The sequence below is a fragment of the Chaetodon trifascialis genome, chromosome 11, assembly GCF_039877785.1.
Source record: "Chaetodon trifascialis isolate fChaTrf1 chromosome 11, fChaTrf1.hap1, whole genome shotgun sequence".
Classification (NCBI taxonomy): Eukaryota; Metazoa; Chordata; class Actinopteri; order Chaetodontiformes; family Chaetodontidae; genus Chaetodon; species Chaetodon trifascialis.
The window spans coordinates 19,730,713-19,755,660 of record NC_092066.1 but is presented as its reverse complement, the minus strand read 5'-3'; the positions used below and the strand labels follow the sequence as shown (position 1 = coordinate 19,755,660).

The 24,948-nt window shown below is 40.5% G+C and overlaps 1 protein-coding gene across 2 annotated transcripts in view; it reads left to right on the top strand.

Moving 5' to 3' along the window:
* The first annotated feature begins 344 nt into the window (after positions 1-344).
* The window catches only part of LOC139338696 (sodium channel protein type 2 subunit alpha-like), a 39,045-nt gene continuing 14,441 nt past the window's right edge, over positions 345-24,948 (top strand). The window contains exons 1-16 of one of the 2 annotated variants that reach the window (XM_070973943.1): positions 345-636; positions 6,289-6,595; positions 9,021-9,139; positions 10,410-10,499; positions 11,456-11,584; positions 12,817-12,908; positions 13,060-13,302; positions 13,418-13,481; positions 18,803-18,944; positions 19,376-19,573; positions 19,681-19,866; positions 19,957-20,328; positions 20,498-20,621; positions 21,184-21,422; positions 22,549-22,722; positions 22,947-23,303. In XM_070973943.1, coding sequence (XP_070830044.1) covers positions 6,329-6,595; positions 9,021-9,139; positions 10,410-10,499; positions 11,456-11,584; positions 12,817-12,908; positions 13,060-13,302; positions 13,418-13,481; positions 18,803-18,944; positions 19,376-19,573; positions 19,681-19,866; positions 19,957-20,328; positions 20,498-20,621; positions 21,184-21,422; positions 22,549-22,722; positions 22,947-23,303 — 2,796 coding nt within the window. In that variant the 5' untranslated portion in view covers positions 345-636; positions 6,289-6,328. Of the gene's footprint in view, positions 637-6,288; positions 6,596-9,020; positions 9,140-10,409; positions 10,500-11,455; positions 11,585-12,816; positions 12,909-13,059; positions 13,303-13,417; positions 13,482-18,802; positions 18,945-19,375; positions 19,574-19,680; positions 19,867-19,956; positions 20,329-20,497; positions 20,622-21,183; positions 21,423-22,548; positions 22,723-22,946; positions 23,304-24,948 lie in introns of those variants that run through there. The other variant, XM_070973942.1, reaches the window with a different exon arrangement.

The following is a 24,948-nucleotide window of genomic DNA, read 5'->3' as shown; positions in this document are numbered from 1 at the left end:
TCTTAGAGGCAAGTTACAGCAGCCTTTCTAATGTCGAGTCTTTGCCACACAGCGCGCTGATAAACTCAAGTTCCTCCCCTCACTATGTCCATTACAGGCCTTCTGTGTGTGTCTGCGACCTGGTGAAGTGGGAGAACTGCCCATGTATCTCCGTTGTGTGCCATGTAGCAGCTGTGGGAGCGGTAATCCTCTGTGGTGCAGCAGCATCCTTCCTCCCTCATCTCTTGCTCAAGGGCAAATCGAGGTGCGCCTCTCCCGCCGCTGCGCAGCTGCTGAAGACAGCGCAGCATCCTCTCTACGCTCCGCGGCTCGGGACCTGTCCTCTGTGGGATGTCTACGGAAGAGCCACTCGAATGGAAGGAAAGAGGACAACTTGTGGCAGCTTTCAAAATGTTCATCATAAGGTGACTAGACGACTGGCATTTGTCTAGAAGTCAGTTTTAACCGCTAAAGTTTGGATTCCGGTAATAAGACGCACTTTTCTGCTTTGCTGGATTGATTTTTTTTGGGTCCATCATGAAGAACAAACCTTGAAAAGGAGACATGGATTTCGCGCGGAGAGTTTGGCTGTTCCTTCTTCTAAAATCCGAAGAACTCAACTCTGGAAATGATGCTGTGAATCTCAGAGTTTCATATGTAAGTATCCCTGAAAGGATATTGAACATGCATTAATGTGGGAACACAGACAGGAGGGTAAAAAGCATTATTTGTTAACTGTATGGCTGGTCACTTTTCCTTGTTTTCACTTTGAGTAAGGAGAACTTCTCCATTCACTTAAACTACATTAAAACAAGCTATAACTCTAAAAAGTCTGGTTGTAGGGTAAATTTGTATTTTGAAATAGTACTAACACGGCCTATGTTATACAGTATATCATAAAAAAGACTAATATACCAGAAAGTGCATCATGCAAATGATTATTGTATTTTATTTTTGCACATACAGTGCTTAGCATTAAACTCTACACTTACTTGTCGTAAATACACAGGGGTGACATACTTTTCCAGTGCACTACTGTTCTGTGGCTTCTCCAACTGAAATGTGATAGGTGACACATTACATAATGATATGTGAGGCAGTGGTTACACACTTCAGATTTGTTTTCAGACTCTTTTGGTGAAATCTGAAAAATTCATCATCTTCTTGTATTATGTAACTGATGACAAGTTTTAAGATTTGGAGCAGGATTCAAATAAGCAGAGGCACGAATATGACTGAAACAGGAGAGCTTACAAAAATCTTTTTTCATCAATTCATCACCCAAGTCATCCCAGTAATTTCACCACTGCTTCATTTTGTGGGGCTATACATTCTGTAACCTGTGTATTTAAGCTATATGGTGCATTGAAAGGCTTTTGCAAAAAGAAGTAGGTCATCAGTTCAGTCTGTGCACTTCAGATCACAGGATGTAGCTCTGAGAGGGCGCAGACCCAAAATGTGGCTCAATAGGAACAAACTACATGGACAATATGACTTCAAGCTTGTGGTGGAATTTTGTTTTCAGAAGTTTTTGACATGCCAAAATCTGTCTATTATTACACAGGCGACCAGATAGTTTAATCTGATTTTAAACCATCTGTCAACAATTCCACACATGACACAAGATGGAAGAGACAGATGCTTGCTGTGTTACTATCCTGAAGAAGCCCTCTCTACTATCTATCTCTGAAGTAGCCATTTGTTATATTTGGCTGAAGTTTTAGGACATATTATACAGATAACTATGATGAGAAAGAAGTGATCACTTGTTCTATTTTAAAGCCCCCCCCCCCCCGCAGGATCCATGGGACAGTATTTGTTTCCTGCTGAAGTCATCTTGGAATCTAAGTTGATAGAAATAGAACGGAAACAGCACATCAAATCATGTTCTCATTTGGGGCCCATGCAGTGTTTTGAATGGTTGCTTACGTGATGATGTAAGACAAAAATACATTTTGAGCTGCAAAGAGATTGACCCTCTCACACCAAAATAACAGTGTCGCAAAGCTGAAAGAAGCTGATGTGACGTGGCATGACGTCATGTGACATCACGTGGGACCGTGGTCTTCTCTGGACTTACACTTTTCACATGCATTTCTTAACAGCTTTGAAACTGTGTTTCTGAAGTGAGCCCTGTGCTGTTCTCATAGGCAAATTTGAATTCCTCCGTAAAGTCATTCATGACCAGCACTGTATTTTGTGATGAGAGAGAAAATGAAAAGAATGTGGAGAGAGAACAGGTCGTTGTGGAGCATTTTATTACCTGAACACCTCCTACTGTCGAAGACGAAATAAGGTTTTACTCCAGTATGTTATGATAGAAGAAAGCAGAGATATGTCAAATTTAAGAAAAAGAATCTATTTAAGTAAAATATGCTGCAGTTACAAGTGTGACAAGTCATGACTCAGCACAAGTCACGACCATAGTATTATGATTTTATTCCTGAAGGCCACAAGAAACTTCACATCAACATCAAACTGCAATATTCAACCATTTCTCCCTCATCACGATGGGTTTACTAAATGTTGTTATTGAAGCTTATAGTTTAGTTTAAAAGCTATTTCTGCTTGCAGATAGTGCACATAGTGCAGATAACTATTTGTTGCAATGTCCCACAGCTTTATATTTTACTGACTTTCACCAAATTAATTTACTCAAAAGAAGTTAATGTTGTTACTAAATGCGTATACTGTATGTTACATCACCTGTTAGTCATCCCTTTTGATCCTTGTCAAAGAATCTTAAAGGCAGCTCAGCTTTCCCCTTTCTTAAAGAGGAGAGAAGAGTAAGATGTTTGTTCTTTGTTCTCAAGATTTTTAGAGACTTGTTGATAGGGGAAATGTTTGATAATTAAATAATCCATTAAACAATCAATGGCAGATATGTTGTACTGTGTAAAGCATATGTCAGGTGACGAGTAACAAGAAATTAAGAACAGAAATGCCAAATCAGATTTGAGGTCATTTAGAAACAGAGTCACCATTACATAATTATGCAACAGAGAGCACTAACAAGCTGATTTTTCAATTTTAAAATGTCTCACTAAGTATGTATGTTGGTCACACACAGAGAGACTTTTCAGATTGTTTATGTACACATTTTCTTTAGGTCAATATATCATTATCTGACATTTAAACCCTGATACCAATATTGGCCTCAATAATGCAGTCGGGCTGTTATTACTATTATCACAATATAAATTAACTGATTGTTCAGAGAATTTAAGACAGCAGTGCTGCAGAACACATGTTGTCAAGTTGACTCTGTGTGCGTGCGTGTGTGTGTGTGTGTGTGCGTGCGCGCGTGCATGCATGCTAGTCCATGGCTCCGCTCTGCTTTCACTCTAATTATCATAATTATTTGCAGTGATGATGAGCATATCACATCTGGCGGTTATGGGAATTAAATTTCATTCAACTAAAACACTTTTTTTTCTCTCCGTGATGTCTAATTTGTTATCACCACTTCCTCCCGTGCAAATGAGTGCACAGCGGCAGATATTCTGTCAGTGCATTTGAGTGTAGATTAATATTATTGATAAATGCTTTGATTATGTACGCTACAGAGAGGCTGTCATGGCTTCTTACTGTTCTGTGATGTCTGTGACCTTTTATAGAGGAAATGCTGTGACTGTGTTTCTGTGGACAGTTCATCTCATCCTGTCACATCCTGTAACATCCTGACAGAAATTGAACCCGTTTATCTGCTTTGTGACGTTGCAAATGGACCTTAACCTATTTATTTTGATAGCAAATGGGAAAGTGCTGGATTCGGTGTATGAGACAAGCTGATCTGAGATCAACCTGGGCCAAATAAGCAGATCAAGTGAAAGCAGATAACTAGCGTCTGGCTGGACGTGTGAAGGGATCAATGCATTTCAGGACAGGAGGAGATGGAAAACTCACAGAGCTTAGTCAATATGAAAAGGATACAATGGTATTTCTCTGTCAAAAGGGGAACATAGAAATGTAATCCTCTCTTTGGAAAGCTTTTTCAGTTATTAAAATATCAGACTCCATCACTGGCTGAAATGAGGAGGTGAATGTTTGGTAGTTTTAAGGCCTTTAGTGTTGTCTTTATTTAGACAGTGGCTTTGGTCTCTGATCAGATCATCTGCAAACTGTCTTTGTTTGCTCCTTAAGATTTCTGGTAGCATTTAAATACGTTTAGTTAATCACTGCCAGTTTGTGAAGTCTTGGAATCCATGAATGTAACCTGCATACTGCTTTTATTGCAACCACTACCTGCACCTGCAGTGATATCCTCAGACTTCAAGGAGAAACGAATGCTAGAAAACCCAGATGCAGCTATAATCCAGAACAGAATACCACAGAACAACTTGTAACAAAAACAATAATAGTGACATTCTGCAGCATCAGATTGTAGGGCTGATTATTTGTACAGCCTGCACTTTAAGCATACACACTAATTCTGTTATAGTGCTCACCAGCACTCACAAACATCCATATGTTGACCCAGCTCACTGTTAATGTTCTGAGACTCAACACAGTACTCAGTGTAGTTTGAAAACATCAAGAGACAGCGAGGAGGCCATTTTGGCTTACAGTGGTGCATTTGGTGTGATGTGAAAAAATGTCATCTTTAAGGTTTCTGGCAGGGCAGCATCCAGGCCCTGCAGCTTTCCTCCGTTCAGTGGCTGCAAACAAGTGACCGCCATCCTAATTTAGTGCTGGTGAAAACCCCTGGTCAGGGCTACAGACTGTGGACTTAATCCCTCTGACTCAGGACTATGGCTGCCCTAGTTTGACAGAGATTGTTGGATAACAGGAAGCTGGTGGTCAGTGGTAAGGGTAAAACATTTATATCGTGTATCTCTCTCAGCACCATCTTCCAATCAGAAAATCAGAGGCAGTCCAGCTTTTGACTTAAGCCTTTATACATTGTAATTACACAGTGTTTGAAAAAGAGAGATCTTCAGTGATAGACACACAAAAACAGAACTTGGTAATGAATTGTAGTGTTTTCTGTCAATCTGAGCTTTTAGATGATTGCAAGTTTCCATTCAGTTTTTATTATTTTTGCACTGGTAGTACTGGTTTAAGCCTCTGAGTGTAGACTTGATTCATTCTGATGGTGTATGTTTCTGTTTGTGGAAAATAAAACAATCCCAGTAAAAACTGGTGCAGTCATTGTGCTCCCTTCTGCCCATTCATCTTAATGTTCCCTGGTTTGGATTCAGGTCTTTTTTAATACTAGCACAAAGAGTGCCAGAGCCAGATTTCTTTTTAAATTGCTCACTTATAGGCTTTAAACATGCAATAATTTATTTTTTGGCCGTTTGAGCGCAGTGCAACCAGTATAATCACCTCATAAAGTTGACATGGCAAACATGTTAGCAAGAAATGGCTCTTATTTACACATCTAGCAGACATAAAATAATGGTAGCATACATTTGGAGTTGTGTTTGTGTCCATTTGATGAATATGATGATGAATGTAAGTCTGTTTTGGTCTCCACCATCTCCTAAGGGACACCTCAGGCTCTCTGTTCCACTATGTTCACCAGCTGCTAACTGTGTGTATCTGTGGTTTGATGTTGAGCATGTAGCGCACAGTGGTTCATTAGAGCTTTATCAGTGAAAATAGCTGCCTACTGTGGCTGGAAACCACACTAATGAGAGCAGTGAGACTCACAGAGAACCCAAAGCAGTGAAGCAAAACCAAAACAGTGAGCTGGAAAACACTAAAACACTCTGTAGAGCTGAGGGAAATGCAGAGCTGGCTGGTAATTCTGTGCCCCACATACACCAACCAAAGTGGTTTCTATCTTGTCTTAAACCCACGTAAAAGTTAACCTATCAGTGCTATGTAAGTACATGTTAAGCATAGTGTGTGACCACCTCTCCACCTTGGTTGCAGGCAAGCTTGACGCACTCCATTCTGCTTTTAAAGCAAAGCGAGGGGGTGTGGATGCCTTGCCGACACCACTGCTTACTGTGACCCAAAGTTTGGAGCCAGGATTTTATTTATGGACATCCTCTCAGCTTTTAATACAGTGGACCAAAACATGTAGTGGTTAAATGTTCAAAATCCAACTACACTAGTTTAAACACAAGCGTGTGATTCTGAAGGCATTTGAAAAGATTCAGTTACTTTTAGGTTGTTCTGCTAGCTGCTGCTAGAAAAAGACATGACATTTTAGGACTTGATCTGGTCTGTGTATTGAATGCAGTGTGACATCCAAGAAGCTGTGTTTTTGATAAGTTGCTAAGTTGTTTCATAAGCCCGTATGACTGAATTAGATTATTTATTCTCTCTTTCCTTCTTCCATATCTTCCTGGCTGGTAGCTGTAAGTAAATTCTAGTACAGGAGAATCAGGATGAAAAGATGGCAGCCATGCTGTTACCAACGGGTCCTGATGGCTTGCGGCGGTTCACTCGCGAATCCTTGGCTGCGCTGGAGCAGCGGATTGCGGAGGAGCAGGCCAAGAATGCCAAGGATTGCCAGGATGGTCACAGGAACACAGAGCCATCAAAACCCAGGGTCGACCTGGAGGCAGGCAAGCAGCTGCCTCGCATCTTCGGTGACATCCCTCCAGAACTTATCGGGATGCCACTGGAGGACATTGATCCATTTTACTACAAGAACCAGAGGGTGAGAGAGTCTCTGTGGGGGTTTCTGGGTGGGATGGGTGGTGCTGGATGTGTGTGTGTCTGGACATAAGAGATCAGTTTCTGTGTGTGTTTAATTTAGCAGCTCTTATTAAGTCTAATATACAATATACAAACATTTGTTTTTTTTACACTTTCCTGTGGTGTCTGTTTCATCAAGCTAATCACCCTCGGCTGAAAACCTGATATGTTCACTCTGAGAGTGACTGTTTATTTGTTGAAAACATATTTAGACATCACCTGGATAAAAGGCTAAGGAGAAACACAGCACAAAGCACAAATAGTCACTCAGTGAGTGAGCTCAGAGGAGTTTCACCTGTTTTCATGTCAGATGCCATGTGTACACTGAACCAGCTTTTGCTTGAAAACAGATAAAAGCCCTTCCTGACATGAAGTGATGGGATAGATCATCAGTCCTTCTGTGCAAAAAAGATCTTCCAATTCCAAAGATCTTCTAATCTTTTTAATACATAATGTCCTCTTTTGTTTGTGAAAGGTCAGGGAGATAACATAAAAAAGAAATTTGATACTAAAATAACTTTGGACAGTTGAAGCCTCATATTATTTTCAGATAAACTTTGAAATACATTTTCACAGAGATTGAGGGCTGTAGATTTTGTCCCCCATAACTTACATTTTGGCACTAGGATTAAGATTTGATCTTTGAACAACTACTATGAACAGGAGGAATGTTTACAACAATCCAAAAAATGTTTTAATATACATACGGACAGCTGACTATTTTTTTAAGACAGACTTGTATTATTGTGAACTTATTTGTTAATGTTACAACTGATTGGTTTCCTGTGCACACGTCATTGTATACAGTCCAATCATTAACTTTTGATGCGTATGATTTCAGATAAATGAACCCTGATTCCAAAAAAGTTGGGATGCTGTGTAAAACATAAATAAAACAAGCTGCGATAATTTGATAATCCTTTTTGACATTCACTCAATGGACAGTACAGAGAAAATATATTTCATATTTGACTCATCAACTTCGTTTATTCGTTTCTACGTTTATTCTGAATTTGATGCAGCAACATGTTTCAAACAAGTTTGGACAGGAGCAACAAAAGACTGAGAAAGTAGTGGAATGCTCTGAAAACACCTGTTTGGAACATTCCTCAGGTAAACAGGTTGATCGGTAACAGGTGATAGTACCATGATTGGGTATGAAAGGAGCATCCTGGAAAGGCTCAGTCGTTCACAAGCGAGGATGGAGGAAGGTTCACCACTTTGTGAACACATGATTGGATAAAGGAGATTAATGCACAGACTCAGGAACACTTCGTAAAACTGTTGTCGCTAAACTCAATTCATTTGCAAATGACTGCATTCTGTTTTTATTTATGTTTTACACAGCGTTCCAACTTTTTTGGAATTGGGGGTGTAAAAAAGCCAGACCATGATCAGATGATAGCCAATAGGTTCCAAGATCGCATTTTGACCAATGTGTTGCGCCTCTTTTTCTCACCATTTACCAACTGTTGTAGCCAAAGCCTGCTCATACGTGATTGGTTAATACTACTTGGACTACAAACAGACTCCAGGGAAACCAGAAATCTTCCAATACCAAATCTTGTCCCTACAGAATTTGCATTCATCTGCAGATATCTGTTTGCAGAGATTAATGATAATGGATGATAAATGATGATTAATCATTGACATGAGAGGAGTGTCTGTGATGCTGTTCTACTATTTTACTATACACGTTAAATTATCAACAAAACTCATCCGGACTTCATCAAATGTCAGTAGTCCTGCACCAAGCAGTATGTTACAGCCACTAGCTTAGATGAGAGGAGTGCGACCGCATCTTTTTAGATCTCTTTTGGATGCAAAAATGGGATTAGCAAGTTTTGATTTGCAGAGTAGATCAGGCTGCTGCCCATTAATGGGCCGCTTATGGACAGATGAAAAAGGACGTGGCAGTCATTCTCAGGGTCTCTTTGTTTTGGCATGTGATGTGCTGCTGGATGGGAGGATTATCCAAAGATGAAAAAATATTTAAATAAATGCCACATCTGTTGGGGAAAGGTTCAGCCCGCTTTGAGGTTGCCTCCATTATCTCAACTGGCCTCGCTCGTTGCGTGTGTGTGTGTGCACTCACTGCTTTCTTGGAGGCAGAAGTGCTTTTGGTTAACACAGATGGTAGACAGAGTGGTAGACTCAACACAGCAGCTATATTATCATGCCTGCAGGGTAAAGAAAACGGCTGCTCAGAGCTGCTTTAGAGCTGCACAGCTGCTAAACAATGTGCCTGAACGTTTATCTGAGAAATGTGTTTACTTTGTGATGACTTCGAATTTGTTTTAATTGCAGAGTGTAATTATAATGCAATTATATTTGAATAATGTGATTTTTCTCACTATGATTTCTGTGTTTTTCTGTTTTCTTTGCAGACTTTTATAGTACTTAACAAAGGGAAGGCCATCTTCAGATTCAGTGCCACATCTGCACTTTACATATTTAGTCCATTTCACTTCCTCAGAACAATCGCCATAAAGGTTTTAGTCCATTCATATCCTTTTTTGATTACACAGTGCCTGTGGAAAATAATCTTGTGAAGGGTTTTTGATGGAGCAATCCAAGTTATTTCCTGTCAGTGTGTTTCAGAGTTATATTGGTGAGATTTGTGATAAAGCTCCAGCGGGTGAGTGCCCTTAGGGGAGAAAATGCTTTAAAAAGATCGAGATGATAAAAATGATGTGAGGATATTATAACAGTTAATAATCAGGATTAGGTCTGAGGGTGACAAAACCACTTTCAGGTATTGCTTTTGCACACCAGTGTTTGACAACTGCTGCAAAAAGTGCTTCATTCCAAAATAAAAGTATTAATGTCAGCGTCCTGACGTGTGATAACATGAAGATTAGACCGGGAATCAGGCAGCATGCTGACAACAAGCCACTGTCAAAAGTTTCCACCAAAATAATAATTTGATGCTGTAAAAAGTCTAGATCTCATACTAGCAGATAAGCCAATTTCTAATATTTACTGATTTCCCCTCATAAGTTTCTATTGGATTTTTCCATAGTCCCATTTTTGAAACAGCTTTGTAATGGTCCTCTCTGGCATCGCAAACCAAATCCCTTCATATCCCTCTTTTAATCTCTGAAATGAAATAAGAGCAAGGAGATTTTGTATCATGTGACGGCTGCCTATTAGTTCTCAGACGGCCGATTCGTACTTTACATACAGGAGGCAGTCCTTTCCATTATGTTGGAGATGACAAAACGCCTATTGATCAAATTATCAATTAAATAACATCTAGCAACTGTTACTGATTTGATGCAGCTGATACAGAACAGGAATAACCAACTGACCAACATCCTGCACTAAACTACATTTTCAGAGTCCTATTAGCAAAATGTTTTTTTTTATGTTGTAATAGATGTTATATAAAGTAATTTAATATATTGGAAGTTACTTTTTAGATAATTATTCCTGTGATTTTCCCATGATTTCATCCTGAGATTTTAAATAATTTACTCTTTCGAAGTTAGCAGCCAACAGATCCTTTGTTATTGTTCCATTCATCCATGAGAGAGCATGATATCACTCCGCTGATTTACTCATAAATGGAATTTACTTACATTTTCCATAATCTGCATTTACTGTACCTCTAATACCATTCGCACACACATCGATGGCTTATCCTAATGGGTATGTTTCATAGGATTACAGGATACATTGTGCCTTTGTATGATACATTGTTGCTTATTACAAAACTTTGACTGTAAAATTGTAAATTATTGTTTCTCAGCACACTTTCCTTAACATATTTCCACATTGTTTAGCCTGTTCATAATGTGCACTATTCTGACCAACTGCTTCTTCATGGCCATGTCGGATCCGGCGCCATGGACCAAGTACCTGGAGTAAGTACACACTGTGTTTAAGCTGTTGTCTGACCCTGAACTTTGTGTGTTGCACAGAAATGGAAACTGTGCCACATGTGTTCTAATGCGGGGCTTTGCTGGGGTTTGTTGTTTTGTCAGTGATGATTGCAGAGTCAGCTGCTATGTAAGTATTTGATGCATGTAATATTTACTTCTGTCAGAACGCCACATGCTGTCGGCATGCTAGAAGAAAGCACGTGATGAGAAATGTGATGCCTAAAAGTTTGCGCATGGTGTGGAAGACGTGGCCAAGTTGTTGTCATCATCAGTGGGTCTCAGGCATGCAGCATGCTGTCTGTGTTGGCAAAATCTTTCAATTTGTTCATTTACTTTTCAACTTTAGACATTCAATTACATAAAGGTGACAAGAGAAACAGGATGCTATCTTGTCAAGAGTTAGATGAGGAGATTGATACCACACTCACATGTTAAACATACAGCTCAGGCAGCAAAATCTCTCAAATTCCTCTCTCTGGAGAGGTGTTAGTGTGCCAGACTAACTGTTCCAAGTTTCCAGTCTTTAAGCTTAGCTAAGTTAACCAAATCCAGACTGCAGTAAAGTAAAAAAGTACCAAACAAACTGGAATATGAAGGAACTACTGGAAAGTTTTCACCATGTGCTGTTTTTTATTTTTTAAATTCAATGAAAACTTTATTTCTTTCCAGTGTGTACTGCACGGGCCTAATTTGCTTTTCATTATTTCATGTCATGCACATGATCTTAAAATTACTATAAATTATCAGCTGCAGTCAAAGAGTTTGGGGCTCAGAGTATATGTACATTCTTCTTTCTTTAATTTGTCATGCTGTGCCTTTCAGTCCTCATTGTTACTGATTGTGTTTTATCTTAATGCACAAATCCATTCTGAACATGTGGATTTTGTGCAACTCTGGATTCAGGACTGACAGTATTTTCTCCTGTAAATATTTTTCAGGTATACTTTCACCGCCATTTATACTTTCGAGTCGGCAATAAAGATATTTGCAAGAGGATTCTGTATAGTGCCGTTCACCTTCTTGAGAGATCCATGGAACTGGCTGGACTTCACCGTCATCGTCATGGCGTAAGTACAAATATCCTTTATATTTCATTCATACTGACACTCAGTCTCAGCTGCTGCTACCAGAGAAACATCCAATTAAAAAGGTCCACGTTAATTCAATGTTCACATGTCTTGCGGGACAGTTTTTGGTGCAGACTGTAATGATGGTTAGATTAAAAAAAACAACCTATTCCTTCATCAGTATTTTTCAATAATGTCAAAGTGACCGCAGCCAGTCAGTCATCCTGAGCGGTGATTTGAAACACTATGAACCATAAGCCCACTGTTGAGGTCAGAGATCTGTGAGCCATGACTCACTACCCATGATGCAAGTGGCAGATTAGACAGGTGACCTCTTGATGCATTGATGCAGAATTGTCCTAGACCAATCATCCTGATAGGACATTTGCTTTGTTTGAAAACAGCGTGGCAAAATCCCTTTTACTGGGTGTAGACACACTGAAAGCTGTCATTACCTTCAGAGATTAATTTGTTTTTGATTAATTATGGTCCAGTCAGCTAATTCCTTTGTCGTTTCCTCTCACGAGTACTAAACATGCGTTTTTCTTTTAACTCCTAAGGAGGCTATAGTCAGCCCTTTTATACAATGGATCATTTTGTATGTGAAAGGAGTTTCTTGTAGTGATGAATTCAGCTCTAAGAAGCATTTAAGCATCTTTCTTGCTTATTATTTTGGTTTTCAAAATCACAACTTTACTGTGTTGGTTCGTTCTTACTACACTTACTACTACATAGCATTGTTTGGCAGCAGGAGGCAGCTGTTTTCAGCAATAATGCTTAAAAAATCCATCTCAAGCACCAAACAGCAGACAGACACAGTTAGCAATTTGCAATTAGTGAACGTAGCAGAGCATTTAGCATGCAAAGCAACATGTATTTTATGGAAACCAAAAAAAAGTGTGTACACTGGATTCATCAGTTGTACAGAAACACAACTCCAAATGAACAATAATGTTGCTCTGTGTCTGCTGGATGTGTAAACTGTTTGCTAACACATTAGCCAAATCAACTTGTTAGGTGAGAATTATACTTTTTTTTCTCTCTGTGTACATTTCTTAACTGCAAGTCTACATTTAAAGAATGACTGAATGAAATCAAGATGCTAAGCCAAGAAAATGACTTTTGTTACAAACCCATAACATTATTTGATTGAAATGTATTTATAAAGACATGATCTCATAATTCTTTGTTAAATCTTGCTGTAGAGGTTCACAAATCTCCTTATATTTCAGATATGTGACAGAATTTGTAGACCTTGGAAACGTCTCAGCATTAAGAACTTTCAGAGTACTGCGAGCACTGAAAACCATCTCAGTTATCCCAGGTAAGACCACCATCAGCTCAAACTTCATACTGTTTGTCTATGTCTCCTCTCTTGTTTCCAATCATGACTGAACCTGCATTTCCCACATGAACAGAACACTTTATTTGTCTGTTTGTTACCAAATAACGAACACATTGTTTCCTCCACCAAGGTCTGAAGACCATCGTTGGCGCTCTGATCCAGTCTGTGAGGAAGCTGGCAGATGTTATGATCCTGACTGTCTTCTGTCTCAGCGTGTTCGCCCTCATCGGCCTGCAGCTTTTCATGGGGCTGCTGCGACAAAAGTGCGTCCGCAGCCTCGCGCACTGTGTCAACTCCTCCTACAGCGCCAACGCATCCTTCATCTGCAACAACAGAACCTGGAGCTCCAGGGCAGACTTCCTCAGTAGTGAAGGTCAGCCAAAAACAAAAAAGTGCTGAGCATGTTTCACACATGAGGAGTGCTCTAAACACATGCAGTGATGTTAAGAAAAAAAAATGTTTCTTTAACCTTTTTCTCCTTTCCTTAGATAATTTTTACAAAGTTGAAGGAGCAAAGGATGCCTTAATATGTGGATATGGAAGTGATGCAGGGTAAGTGAGTGTCCCGCTTACTGCTTGTTAATCATCTGCAGGCTGTTACATAATATCAAAGCATCTAATGGCTTTTGAGCCCATGCATGTCATGTGTATAATTGGATACAGGAGCTTGAACATCAGGCTTGGCACAAATAGTTTTTGCAGGACAAGGAAAAACAGAAACAATAGGTGATATTGTTTAGGCTTCATATTTAAATCTGCGACAGAGAAGCGTAATGTATGGTGGAATGATCCCTTTGGGGGGGGCGGTAGCGTGAGAGAAGCTCTACGCAAGACGACATGTGGTGTGGATAATCATGCCGGTTCCACTGGAACCCTTTACTGAGAAACATGGAGTTGCCAGCTGGAGAGAGGGGGGTCTTTGGAGATTTCATCATCTCAAAAGCTCTATGACATGATTAGGTTAGCCGGAGTGGAGCAGATCACTTCGGATTGATATTCCGTTATTGTTGAGAGGGGATGCTGCACTGACGTCTTCAAGCAGCGCCTCGGCTTGTGTCTTTGAGGATTAACACCTTTGATTTTATTTCTGACATCAGTATAAATGTAGATGTGCATAAATGATATTTTATCTGTGGAGTGATGGACTTTGTTCCCAATCAAAGTCACAGTGTGAAACCATCCAAATATTGCTACTCAGCCTATGCGCAGAATAATCCTATAAATCCAAATGCTTTTGAAACAAGCACAACAGGATGACTCGGCCCATGCCAGGCCCAGTTCAAGGGTTATAGTGAACTAAATACCCATCTGTGTGAATCTGAAATCCTGCAGCTTCAACAAATGGCTTCCATTAGGTGCTCTTGTTAATGATACAAGATAATGGATGATAGCAAATAACAAAAAATGGTGATGATATTTAGCTTTAACAGGAAGTTTGGAGCAGATTTTTTATTGTGACCATATGTCACAAGGTTGTGCACTGTGAGAACCTGGAACAAGTGAAGACTTGACTTGAACAGTAACAGGTGCAGCATATTTGTAATTTTTATGCTGAAACACTGTCAACAAGAAAAGTCATCTATGCAAAAACTGAACAACATTCACAAAGTGAAAGTTTAATTTGTCAGTAGGTTAGAATTTCATACCCTTTAAAGAGTGGTTGCCAAATATGTTGCATGTTTTTAAGCACTGTGAGCCAAACAGCTTGTACCTCATTTAGATTTGTGAAGTGGAAAGACCTATTTTGGACAGCCCTGCTTCCAGAAGTCCTGTAGACCATGGGAGAGGTTCAACATATTTTTTGTAAAAATAAATAGTGGTATGTACTGGTCAGCGTGGAAGTGACACACACACCACTTTCCAAGAGCCTCCTTGGAGACACGTCACAGTGGTAACCTGTGCTAACCAACCTCACCTCTTCCGGCATTTACGCTAATCCCTTGTTATCTTTAGCTTCCACCCACCGTTATCTACAGTATAACCTCAGTTTTCCTTACATTGAAGTGATAAGTAGTAGTTGTAGTAGGTGTTAATTGAATTGAGCTGGAGCGGCTTTAGTCACTGTCTGCTATCGTTGTGAATGCTGCATTGAATTGTGGGATATCTGTGCCAGCGTAGTGTCCAGTGTTTGCATGCTGAGACATTCAGTATGCACCTCATGTACTGTAAATGTAACATTGATACAGTATTTTAGTGAAAAAGTATAGACTCATTGGAGGTAGTTACACGTCTTTATTGGCATCAGAGTCCAGCCAACCCTTTAGTTTTTAATCACCCTCTCTAACCTCTCCTCCAAAAACACAGGAACTTAATCTCCCAAGAAGTAAAATCTGATTCAGTAATTTGTGTTCAAGTCAGATGGAAAAGAGGATACATCTGAGGGCATTCAGTGGGAAATGACATCATTAAACTCCCATGAATAGTAGGTCAGTAAGATCAGGCTAGTGCCAATGTGACCCATCCAGCTGTGCCAGAGTTTACCTACTCAGCGCAACTGGACTTCTTTAGATTTGTGTCCTGTTTCTGCCATTTGTGGAGCTCTAACAGCGCACTGTGATGGACGTGATGGTCTCATTCAGTTTGAATCTCTTTTTTCAGTTTGAAGCTTCTTAAAGTTTCAATTTTCTCTGTTATCACCAAGAATGTGGTATTTGTTGCATTTCATTTTACTGCTTTGCAGTTAGGTTGATGTTAAATCAAAGACAGAATGACACAAGTTCATGACAGACTTGCCAGGTTATAGGTTAAAGTGACCATAAAGTAACTTATGTGTCTGTTGGCAAAGTGATTGAGACAGCCTTTTACCCTCTGTGACATTTCAGATGGAACTTTCTGAGGCTGGCTGTAGAGGCAGGCAAGATATTAAGCAGGCCAGGATGGAGGACGTAAAACATAGAGGATGCTTAATCTTTTGAGTGTATTCCAACAAGTAATCCCTGAGTAGATTTCCAAATTAAAGCTTTGGATACGTTATGATGACACACACAATCACACACATGCACACCAACACACATAGACACAAGTGGGCACATATGCCCACACACACACACACACACACACACACACACACACACACACACACACACACACACACACACACACACACACATATTCAAATGATATTTTCAGCCTAGATGGTTAACAAGTTTGTGATAAATGATTTGCTCAAAGGTCCAAGTTGTTTCTCATCACGCCCACTGTAGAGTTCAGGCAAATGCTTATCCCCTCACATCTTAAAGCCACTGTGCATCAAGGATTATGACTTTCAACTTTAGCCCTTGACCGGATGGATATGGGCATGGAAACCCACCTCCCACCAAAGAGGGAAAACACTTTGCAGAGTCTGACAGATGTTGCTCTGCTGTTTTGTTACACAAACTGCAGGAAACCGATGGTACACTCTCAGGGACACTGCTTACAGATAATGTAAACATCTTAGCAAAGAGCAGTTAATGCCAGCATGAAAACAATGTCAACCATAGTGAAACCAGCCACATTAAATTCATCTGGGGACAAGATCGCTGCAAATGAGCTCCAGCCACACTGTATATTCAACTTCACTAACAATTTATTAATCAATAGAACATTTATTTCAAAGTTGAAAATGTTACACTTCGTAACTTATTGCCTATTCATAGCAGGAGATATAGGCTTGATCCAGACTGACTTGCCAGGCGGTCCGCATTAGAAACCAAGAGCTGTCTCAAGAGTTGCCATATAGCAGGAGAAATACATCCCACATACACTGTAGGATGTGCAGTGTGTTACAAATGAGTACAAATTAATGTAGATGGAAAAATAACAATACTGATGTGTCTGCATATCCTGGTCTTCCCTGTGCAAACAGCCGCTAGCCATCAGCTCCTCATGCTGGCTGAATGTTGTGTGTGTGGAGGCAGATCAGATCCCACAGCGAGCGCATGCAGCACAGCAGCTCTCCTTGAGGAGCACTAATTCAGGATAAACCCATGCAAGAGCAGTCTCCTGGGCAGTTACTATGGAAATCCCAAGGACATTTGCCTAACAGGTGCCTTGTTTTCACAGCAGCATCTGATTGCAAGAGAGGTATGACATACAAGGGGTTATTTGAGTGACACCACTGGCCAGCAGTGCGATAATCTCATTACCACAACCAGAACAGTAGATGTAGGAGCCCATTTGTATGTGTTGTATGTGAGGCAGCCAAATCTAAGCCCTGAGGCCCTGAGGGTGCCCTCACTTACTATTAGACAATTAATATTTTTTGGTATTAATTAGAAATTAGAAATCAGAAAGATGCTCAGACCAAAATTATTTCATTTAATTTAGACTGATTTCATACTTTCCATGCAGAAACTAGCCGTTATTTTCATTATCGAATCATTTGCAGGTTATCTTCCTGACTTACTGTATAGTTTAAAATGTATCTTTAAAATGTCTTACAATGCTGAAAAATGCCCATCACAAATTCCTGAAGCCATCTTGTTTTGACCAACCAACAATGATAGACCTTAAGATTTCCATGTTACAGAAAAGAGAGGCAGCAAATCATCACAGCTGATAAGTTTGAACCAAAGAATGTTTGGCATTCCTCTCATTATTAATCAGTTATCATAATAGTTGTTCATTGATACAACCCTGCCTGCAAAGAGGTGTTCCTGAGCTCATGTAGTAATCTCTTTTATATAATCATGTGTTCACAAAGTGGTGAACCTCTCTCCATCCTCGCTTGTGAATGACTGAGCCTTTCCAGGATGCTCCTTTCATACCCAATCATGATACTATCACCTGTTACCAATCAACCTGTTTACCTGTGGAATGTTCCAAACAAGTGTTTTTGGAGCATTCCACAACTTTACCAGTCTTTAGTTGCTCCTGACACAACTTGTTTGAAACATGTTGCTGCATCAAACTCAGAATAAGCAGATATTAACAAAAATTAATGAAGTTTAAAAGGTATCGTCTTTGTACAGTTCTCAATTGAGTATATGTTAAAAAAAGATTAGTAAATCATCACATTCTGTTTAAAGTGTCCCTGCTTGCCACTTTACAATTGATTTAAAAAAGCTGTCTAGAATGCACATTAATCCAAAATATGTGGTATGATGTGCTTTGGAAAATGTTCCACAGAATTGTGATATAATCATAAATCAACAATATACAGCTGTACAGTCCCTCAAGACAACACAGTATCTGCAGATTCTGTGTGTGTATGTTACTGAGTGAAACAGGCAGACAGATCGGAGACTAGCTGAGCAGTGCAGCAGAGGGAGGACCAGCCTGACAGGAAGATGTCGCTGGCCTCACGCAGCCTCCTCTATCCTCACTGCTGGATATTAGTGAGCATTCCTGTTCAGCTGGCTGGTTGGTGAGATCTACAGCTGTTCTCACAGCAGCCGCCCAGCTGTTTCCTAGCCATTACAAAATTATTCTGCACTCAGATTGACATGGCAGTCCAGCTTGTTCTCAGCTGCTGGACTTAAATATTTGCTGTAATGCCACTATGCTGACAATGAAGATCAGAGATGGAGGCATGGACCTGAAAATTTTTGAACTGCAATTTGAAATCCATCTGGCTCAGCATAATCCCTTTTGCTCAGTGCATTTTAGTGCTCCTGCATGAAACGAATTTCAAGAGGCCTCTTCAGTTGAAATAATAGTGTTGATAGCAGCGTATGTACTTACTGACTCATCCGCTTCTCTACCCTGCAGAGTCAAAGGCCACAGGGCTACATGTAGATACTAGAGATGTTTTTAGCTCCGTAAAGCAGCCCGCACGCCACCACAGCCATATCTGTCCCAGCTGCCATTGATTTAATTGTGCACAGCCTTTGTTTATCAGTGTTGTCCCATCCTCATCTGTCTTCTGCCTTTCAACTGTGTGTGCATTACAGGAAGTGTCCAGATGGATTTGACTGCCTGAAAGTAGGGAGGAATCCAAACTATGGTTACACCAGTTTTGATACCTTCGGCTGGGCTTTTCTGGCCCTCTTTCGACTCATGACACAAGACTACTGGGAAAAACTGTTTCACCAGGTGCAATTTTTCTCTTTTAATTTTCTTTGATAACTTTCTGAACAATAATTCATATTTTCACATGCTCATAAATTTCAGTTAATCCACAAAGACAGTAGAATACAATAACGTCCTCAATCAAATATCAAAAATGGATGCTTATGGGAAAATTTAGTTTATAATCTGGGCTCTATTTTCTTAGTCTGGCCATCATTTGTATTTTTTATGATAATATTGTATTTACATTGTTGACCTCTGATTATCAGATGCTTTCGATCTTGGGTTGCTTTGTGTAACAGAATCTCATTGTTCCACGTAATGAAACTTCTGAATAAAATGCTACTCATCATAATCACACCATGATGCCAAAACTAAGACAATGTTTTAAAAAGAACAGAATTTTCCTTCAACAAGTGCATTTTATTGACCTGACATCCTGACTGCTCCCTCAGACGCTGCGCTCAGCAGGGAAGACCTACATGGTTTTCTTTGTGCTGGTCATTTTCCTGGGCTCCTTCTACCTGGTCAACCTCATCCTGGCTGTGGTGGCCATGGCCTATGAGGAGCAGAATCAGGCCACCATCGCTGAGGCTTGGCAGAAGGAGAGGGAGTTTCAGCTGGCTATGGAGCACCTTCGCAGAGAGCAAAGAGTAGGTGCAAAGCAAACAGTAAGAAAGGATTTTTTTTGTTTTCTCGAGTGCTTTCAACGACAGATAAAAAAATGTTATCCTCTAACATTGTTTCTTTCTGTGTCAAGTTGGCAGCAAGAAGACAAGCTCAGGACACAGACTCAGTGTTGTCCCCAGAGTTGTCTCCATTTTGTGTGAAGATAGGCAGCATACGTCGAAGTAGCAGCAGAAGAAGAAGATCGCACAGGACGTTGTCAGAGGAAACAGCAGAGGAAGCTGCTGAAGAGAAGTTTGAACCACTGGATGAGCCAATGGTACATCAGTCATCCTCTAAATGTTTCTCCCACTCTTTGATATTCTTATTACAAGCTATAGGAGCTAATGTATCCTCTGTGCTTCTGTAGCCTCCTCTGTCTCCCCTTCCAGTCCACCCTCTCCTGGCCACGCTCTCCGCTCACCCCCTCAGCACCAGGAGAGGAAGCCAGATTAGCATCTTCAGCTCTTTCCGTGTGCGAAACAACTCGGAGGCTGACTTTGGGGATGACGAGTACAGTGTTCATGGGGATGTCTTCAGGAGCCGCACCAGTTCAACAGCGACACCCTGGAAGAGGAGGACTGGCAGTGTGCGGAGCCACTGCTCCCAGAACTTCACCCCCAGCCTCAATGTCAATGGCCGTCTCAACATCTCCCTGGACCAGAACGGAGTCACCTCAATGGGCCTGCATACTCCCACTTCCATGCCTGCTTACAGCATGGAGAGGGTCAGAGAAGACACAGTGAGTGATAGAAGCAGACTCTGCGAGAGTGAAAAAGATGCTTTTATTGGGATTTAGTACTCCCATATGCCACACACATTATTCCAGGAATGAGAGCACACCAAATAACACACCTGATAGAAGGAGAATAAAACATTCACTTATTTTGTGGGTGTTTTCTGTCTACCAGACCACTGCAGAGGACACAGCTCCCAGACCTATCATCCAGCCTTCCCCGACAGTGACTGAGCCTCCTCCAGTGCAGAGGAAAAGAGGACTGAGCTCCGTCAGCTTCCTCAGCGATGCCATGGATGGTGAGTCCTTTTGAATATTAAAGGAATAGTTCAATATTTGTTGAAATACATTTATTTGCTTTCTTGCAGAGAGTTAGATGACAATATGGATACCACTTTTGTATCTGTAAATATGAAGCTTGAACCAGCAGCCTTTTAGCACAGTTAGCACAAAGACTGGAAACCAGGGTAACCTTACCTGTGGTTAGTGCTAACATCACCATGAGGTTATACTTTTGTTTTTATATACATTTCGAGATATTCTGCACATTCATTATCTTTAGAGGTCTTGGTAGACTGATACCCTTGATACCCCTGATACTGGTACCCTTTCTTCCAGGCTAGCTGTTTCCCCCCTGTTTTCTGTCTTTATGCTAAGCTAAGCTAACAGGTTGCTGGCTGTAGTTTCATATTTACCATATAGACATGAGACTTGTGTCAATCAGCAAACAGAAAAAAGGCCAAAATGTCAAAATATTGTTGTTTTAGCTCTCACTCTGTTGAGCCTCAGAGACCTAGTAGTAGAAGCGAGCAGAAAACTCTTTAGTTGTTCATCAGTTGATCTCTTGGTGTCTCTTTGCAGAGTTGGAGGAGTCGAGGCAAAAGTGCCATCCCTGCTGGTACACGTTTGCCAAGAAGTACCTGATATGGGACTGCTGCCCCTGGTGGCTGCAGATGAAGGAGTATGTGAAGTACATGGTGATGGATCCTTTCCTGGACCTGGGTATCACCATATGCATTGTGCTGAACACCCTCTTCATGGCTCTTGAGCACTACCCCATGACTGATGAGTTCAACACGATGCTTTCAGTGGGCAATCTGGTGAGGAGTTTTTAATGACGGGGTGGGCTGGTTTCCAGCATGTCACACACTTTCCCCTAAGTGCTGTTGGGTTAGCAGTGGAGAAACTGAAAAGTCTCATTGAAGTATTTCTATAACAGAAAGCTGGGGGTTTTTTTATGCGTGTGGTGCTTAGGGACAAATAGGGCCATGCTGATCCTTTGTCAAAGGTTCCGCCTAAGACTATCTGTGATTATCCTTGGTAAGAGGGAGTATTTTTAGCAGGAGATGGGACTGATCCTCTCATTTGTATTTTGTCATCTCCCCCTACTGGTAAATAAAACAGTCTGCCTTAAAAGATATAAACAAAAGTTTTCCATGAAATTTGGTAGGAACTTACACCGCGGCCCAAGGAACAAGTGACTACTGTGTGATTTTAACATTTTTCATTGTTTATTTTAAAATTGTCTTGATATTTTCTCTTGACCTATATGGATATTTGGGTCCTAAAACTGGCTCATTGCAGAAGCATCCACTCTAGTGCTTTCTGTTTTTTTCACTTTGACCTGATCTGATCTAAAGCTCAACTTAAATCAATTTAAGCTCAATTATTTGATATTTTTTAGCATATTTTTTGGGGCAGTGAAACAACCTGTAAACACATCACTGACATATATTATCTTACAAAGTTATTACAGGGAACCTGTTAGCAAACAGTTGCCTATTTCCTCATTCTGAAAATACAGAGCAACATTAGCACTCATTTAAAGTCATGTTTAAGTTGACCTGATGAATGTAAGTCCTATATTTCTCCCTTTAGCTTTGTTTTGCTCTCTACCAGCTCGAGGGAAAGATCAGGCTTTTTAGCTGCTAATTGCTCCACTACATTCACCAACTAGTCACTTACTGTGTCTGTCTGCTGTCTGATGCTGAGCAGGTAGTGGGTATGAGCTAAAAGACACTAAGACGCTCATTGAGGGTAATTGCAGTGTCGGGTGGTATTTATCTATGCGTCACTACAAGTGTCACCTTTCACATCACACATAGTCCATTTAAGCGCAGCTGTAAGTAAAGACATACAGTATCTTAAGTAATATTCCACTTGAGAATGAAAGTTTGGTCCTTTTTCCACCTCTTACTATTTTTCTGTCCCGCTTGTCTTTTCAAGGTATTCACAGGGATCTTTACAGCTGAGATGGTGCTGAAGCTGATTGCAATGGATCCCTACTACTACTTCCAGCAGGGCTGGAACATCTTTGACGGTGTCATTGTTTGCCTCAGTCTGATGGAGTTGGGTCTCTCCAATGTAGAGGGGCTGTCTGTCCTGCGATCTTTCAGACTAGTAACCGAAATCTTTAACTCTCACTCACAGTGCTTTTTCACTATAAGTTTTTTTTTGCCATCGTTTGCCTTTGTATTCCTTTAACAAATCAACAGTGATTGACATAAGGATAATGATGGATGACATATTTTAAAATCAGAATTTAAACAAAAATTGTATATATATAATGTTTCCTGTTGTTTGGACTGACTGCACTCCTGTCATTTGTTTTTGCTCTTCTTCAGTTACGAGTCTTCAAGCTGGCAAAATCCTGGCCTACTCTCAACACTCTCATCAAGATCATCGGGAACTCCGTGGGCGCCTTGGGAAACCTGACGCTGGTGTTGGCCATCATCGTCTTCATCTTCGCTGTGGTGGGCATGCAGCTGTTTGGCAAGAACTACCAGGACTGTGTGTGTAAGATCTCCATTGACTGTCAGCTGCCCCGTTGGCACATGAAGGACTTCTTCCACTCTTTCCTGATTGTGTTCCGCGTGCTATGCGGCGAATGGATCGAGACCATGTGGGATTGTATGGAAGTGGCCGGGCAGCCGCTCTGTATCCTGGTGTTCATGTTGGTCATGGTCATTGGGAACTTGGTGGTGAGTATTAAAGCTGTGGAATAGGTTGTGCATTTTAGAAGCATTTTTTGTTTGCTGTCTACATCCCAACAGCAATAAATAATTCAAGTGTTCTGCTAAAAAAAAACAAAACATCCGGTATCTGTGGTGTTGCAGGCCTTTAATGAATCCATTCAGGGTAAATGAAATGATTGGATGGCCACCTGCCAGTCTATCAACATACCTGCCTACTTGCAGTAGGCGAGCTAGTCGCAAAGTTTCCCAGTGATAACATACTAACTTGACAGCTATGGGAACTAACTATAGCCATTCTTGTAGTTTACATTCCTTATGGTAATGTTAGGTGTTTTCTTACATATGGATGAGACATGAGGCAGTTGGATACGGTTAGCAATGACAGTGATGCTCCAGTACACACCTCCTGAGCCAACAGACTCGATTCAGACCCAAACACTGAAAGGTACACTTGTGACAGCTGTTCCACTCATTTTTACATGATTGTGAGTTTTTTGTTTATTTATATATCTATTAAAAGAACTGTTCCTCCTGTTCCTCAACTGTTCCTTTCCCCAACGCTGTCGTGAACTCGTCCTCTGGCAGTTGAGTCCCTTCATGGTGATGCACATGGACACTGTAGTTTGTTTTGGGTCACTAAAAATACTCACAATACTCACTAGCACACAAAATCTGCAGCTGTACGTATATAAAATCACATACTGTAGTTTGAAGCAACATTTGCTAAAAACCACAGTGCCCTGCTGGAGAGATTATCAGAAGAGATTATTATTATCTTTTAAATCTATTATTTTAAAAGATCTATTATCTATTTATCTATTAAAGTTTATATTTCCGATCAGTTTTTAGAAACCTACGGTCTGAGAGCCACTAACAGGCTGGGGATCTAAGATAGACTAACACATTGCTGTTTTTTGTCTTTTTATTGGATTTATTGACAAAAACAAAAATGCAGATCACTGCCAGCCTTATTCTTCACAGAATATGATAACAGGAAGTCTGCCTGGAGAGAAATTCAGTTGCACATCAATGCAACCAGCTGTTACCACTGATTACGCTGGACCAATGAATACAGTAATTCCATTTTATGAGGATGGGACATCCTTGAACAGTTGTTGGTGGTTCATCATGATACATTTTGGAAATTCAGATTTCAGTGCAGATACAATGTTTTGTGTGTTTTTCCTTAGATGCTCTTGAACACACGTGGTTGTGTCACAGTGTCGTGCTAACTGCCATGCAGATTAGCATTAGCGGACTTCAAAACAGATCATGTCTGGACGACATATAACCCATCTGTTGTCCCTTCTTAGTGATATATGTATTATCCGCACATGCTGTCGCATAAACTGTCGCCCCAACAGGCACACTCTGTGCTTTGCAGCAGTCTCATGACCAGCAAGGCTGAATATTTTATCTGCTGCTAATTATCTAAACCTTGTGGGTGAAATTTTGACTTAAGGACTGTACAAAGGATCTGCCAAGGCCACAGTGTGTTCTCACTGTTGTTCCAGCCATTTCAGCAGGTACTGAGTATCACACAGGATGAAACACAGCTTGCACATCATTGTATGCAGCTGTTTCTATAATAAAATAGTTAATCTGTGAGCCAGCTCTGTTTGTACACAACTGCTGTCACTCTGTCCAGTAG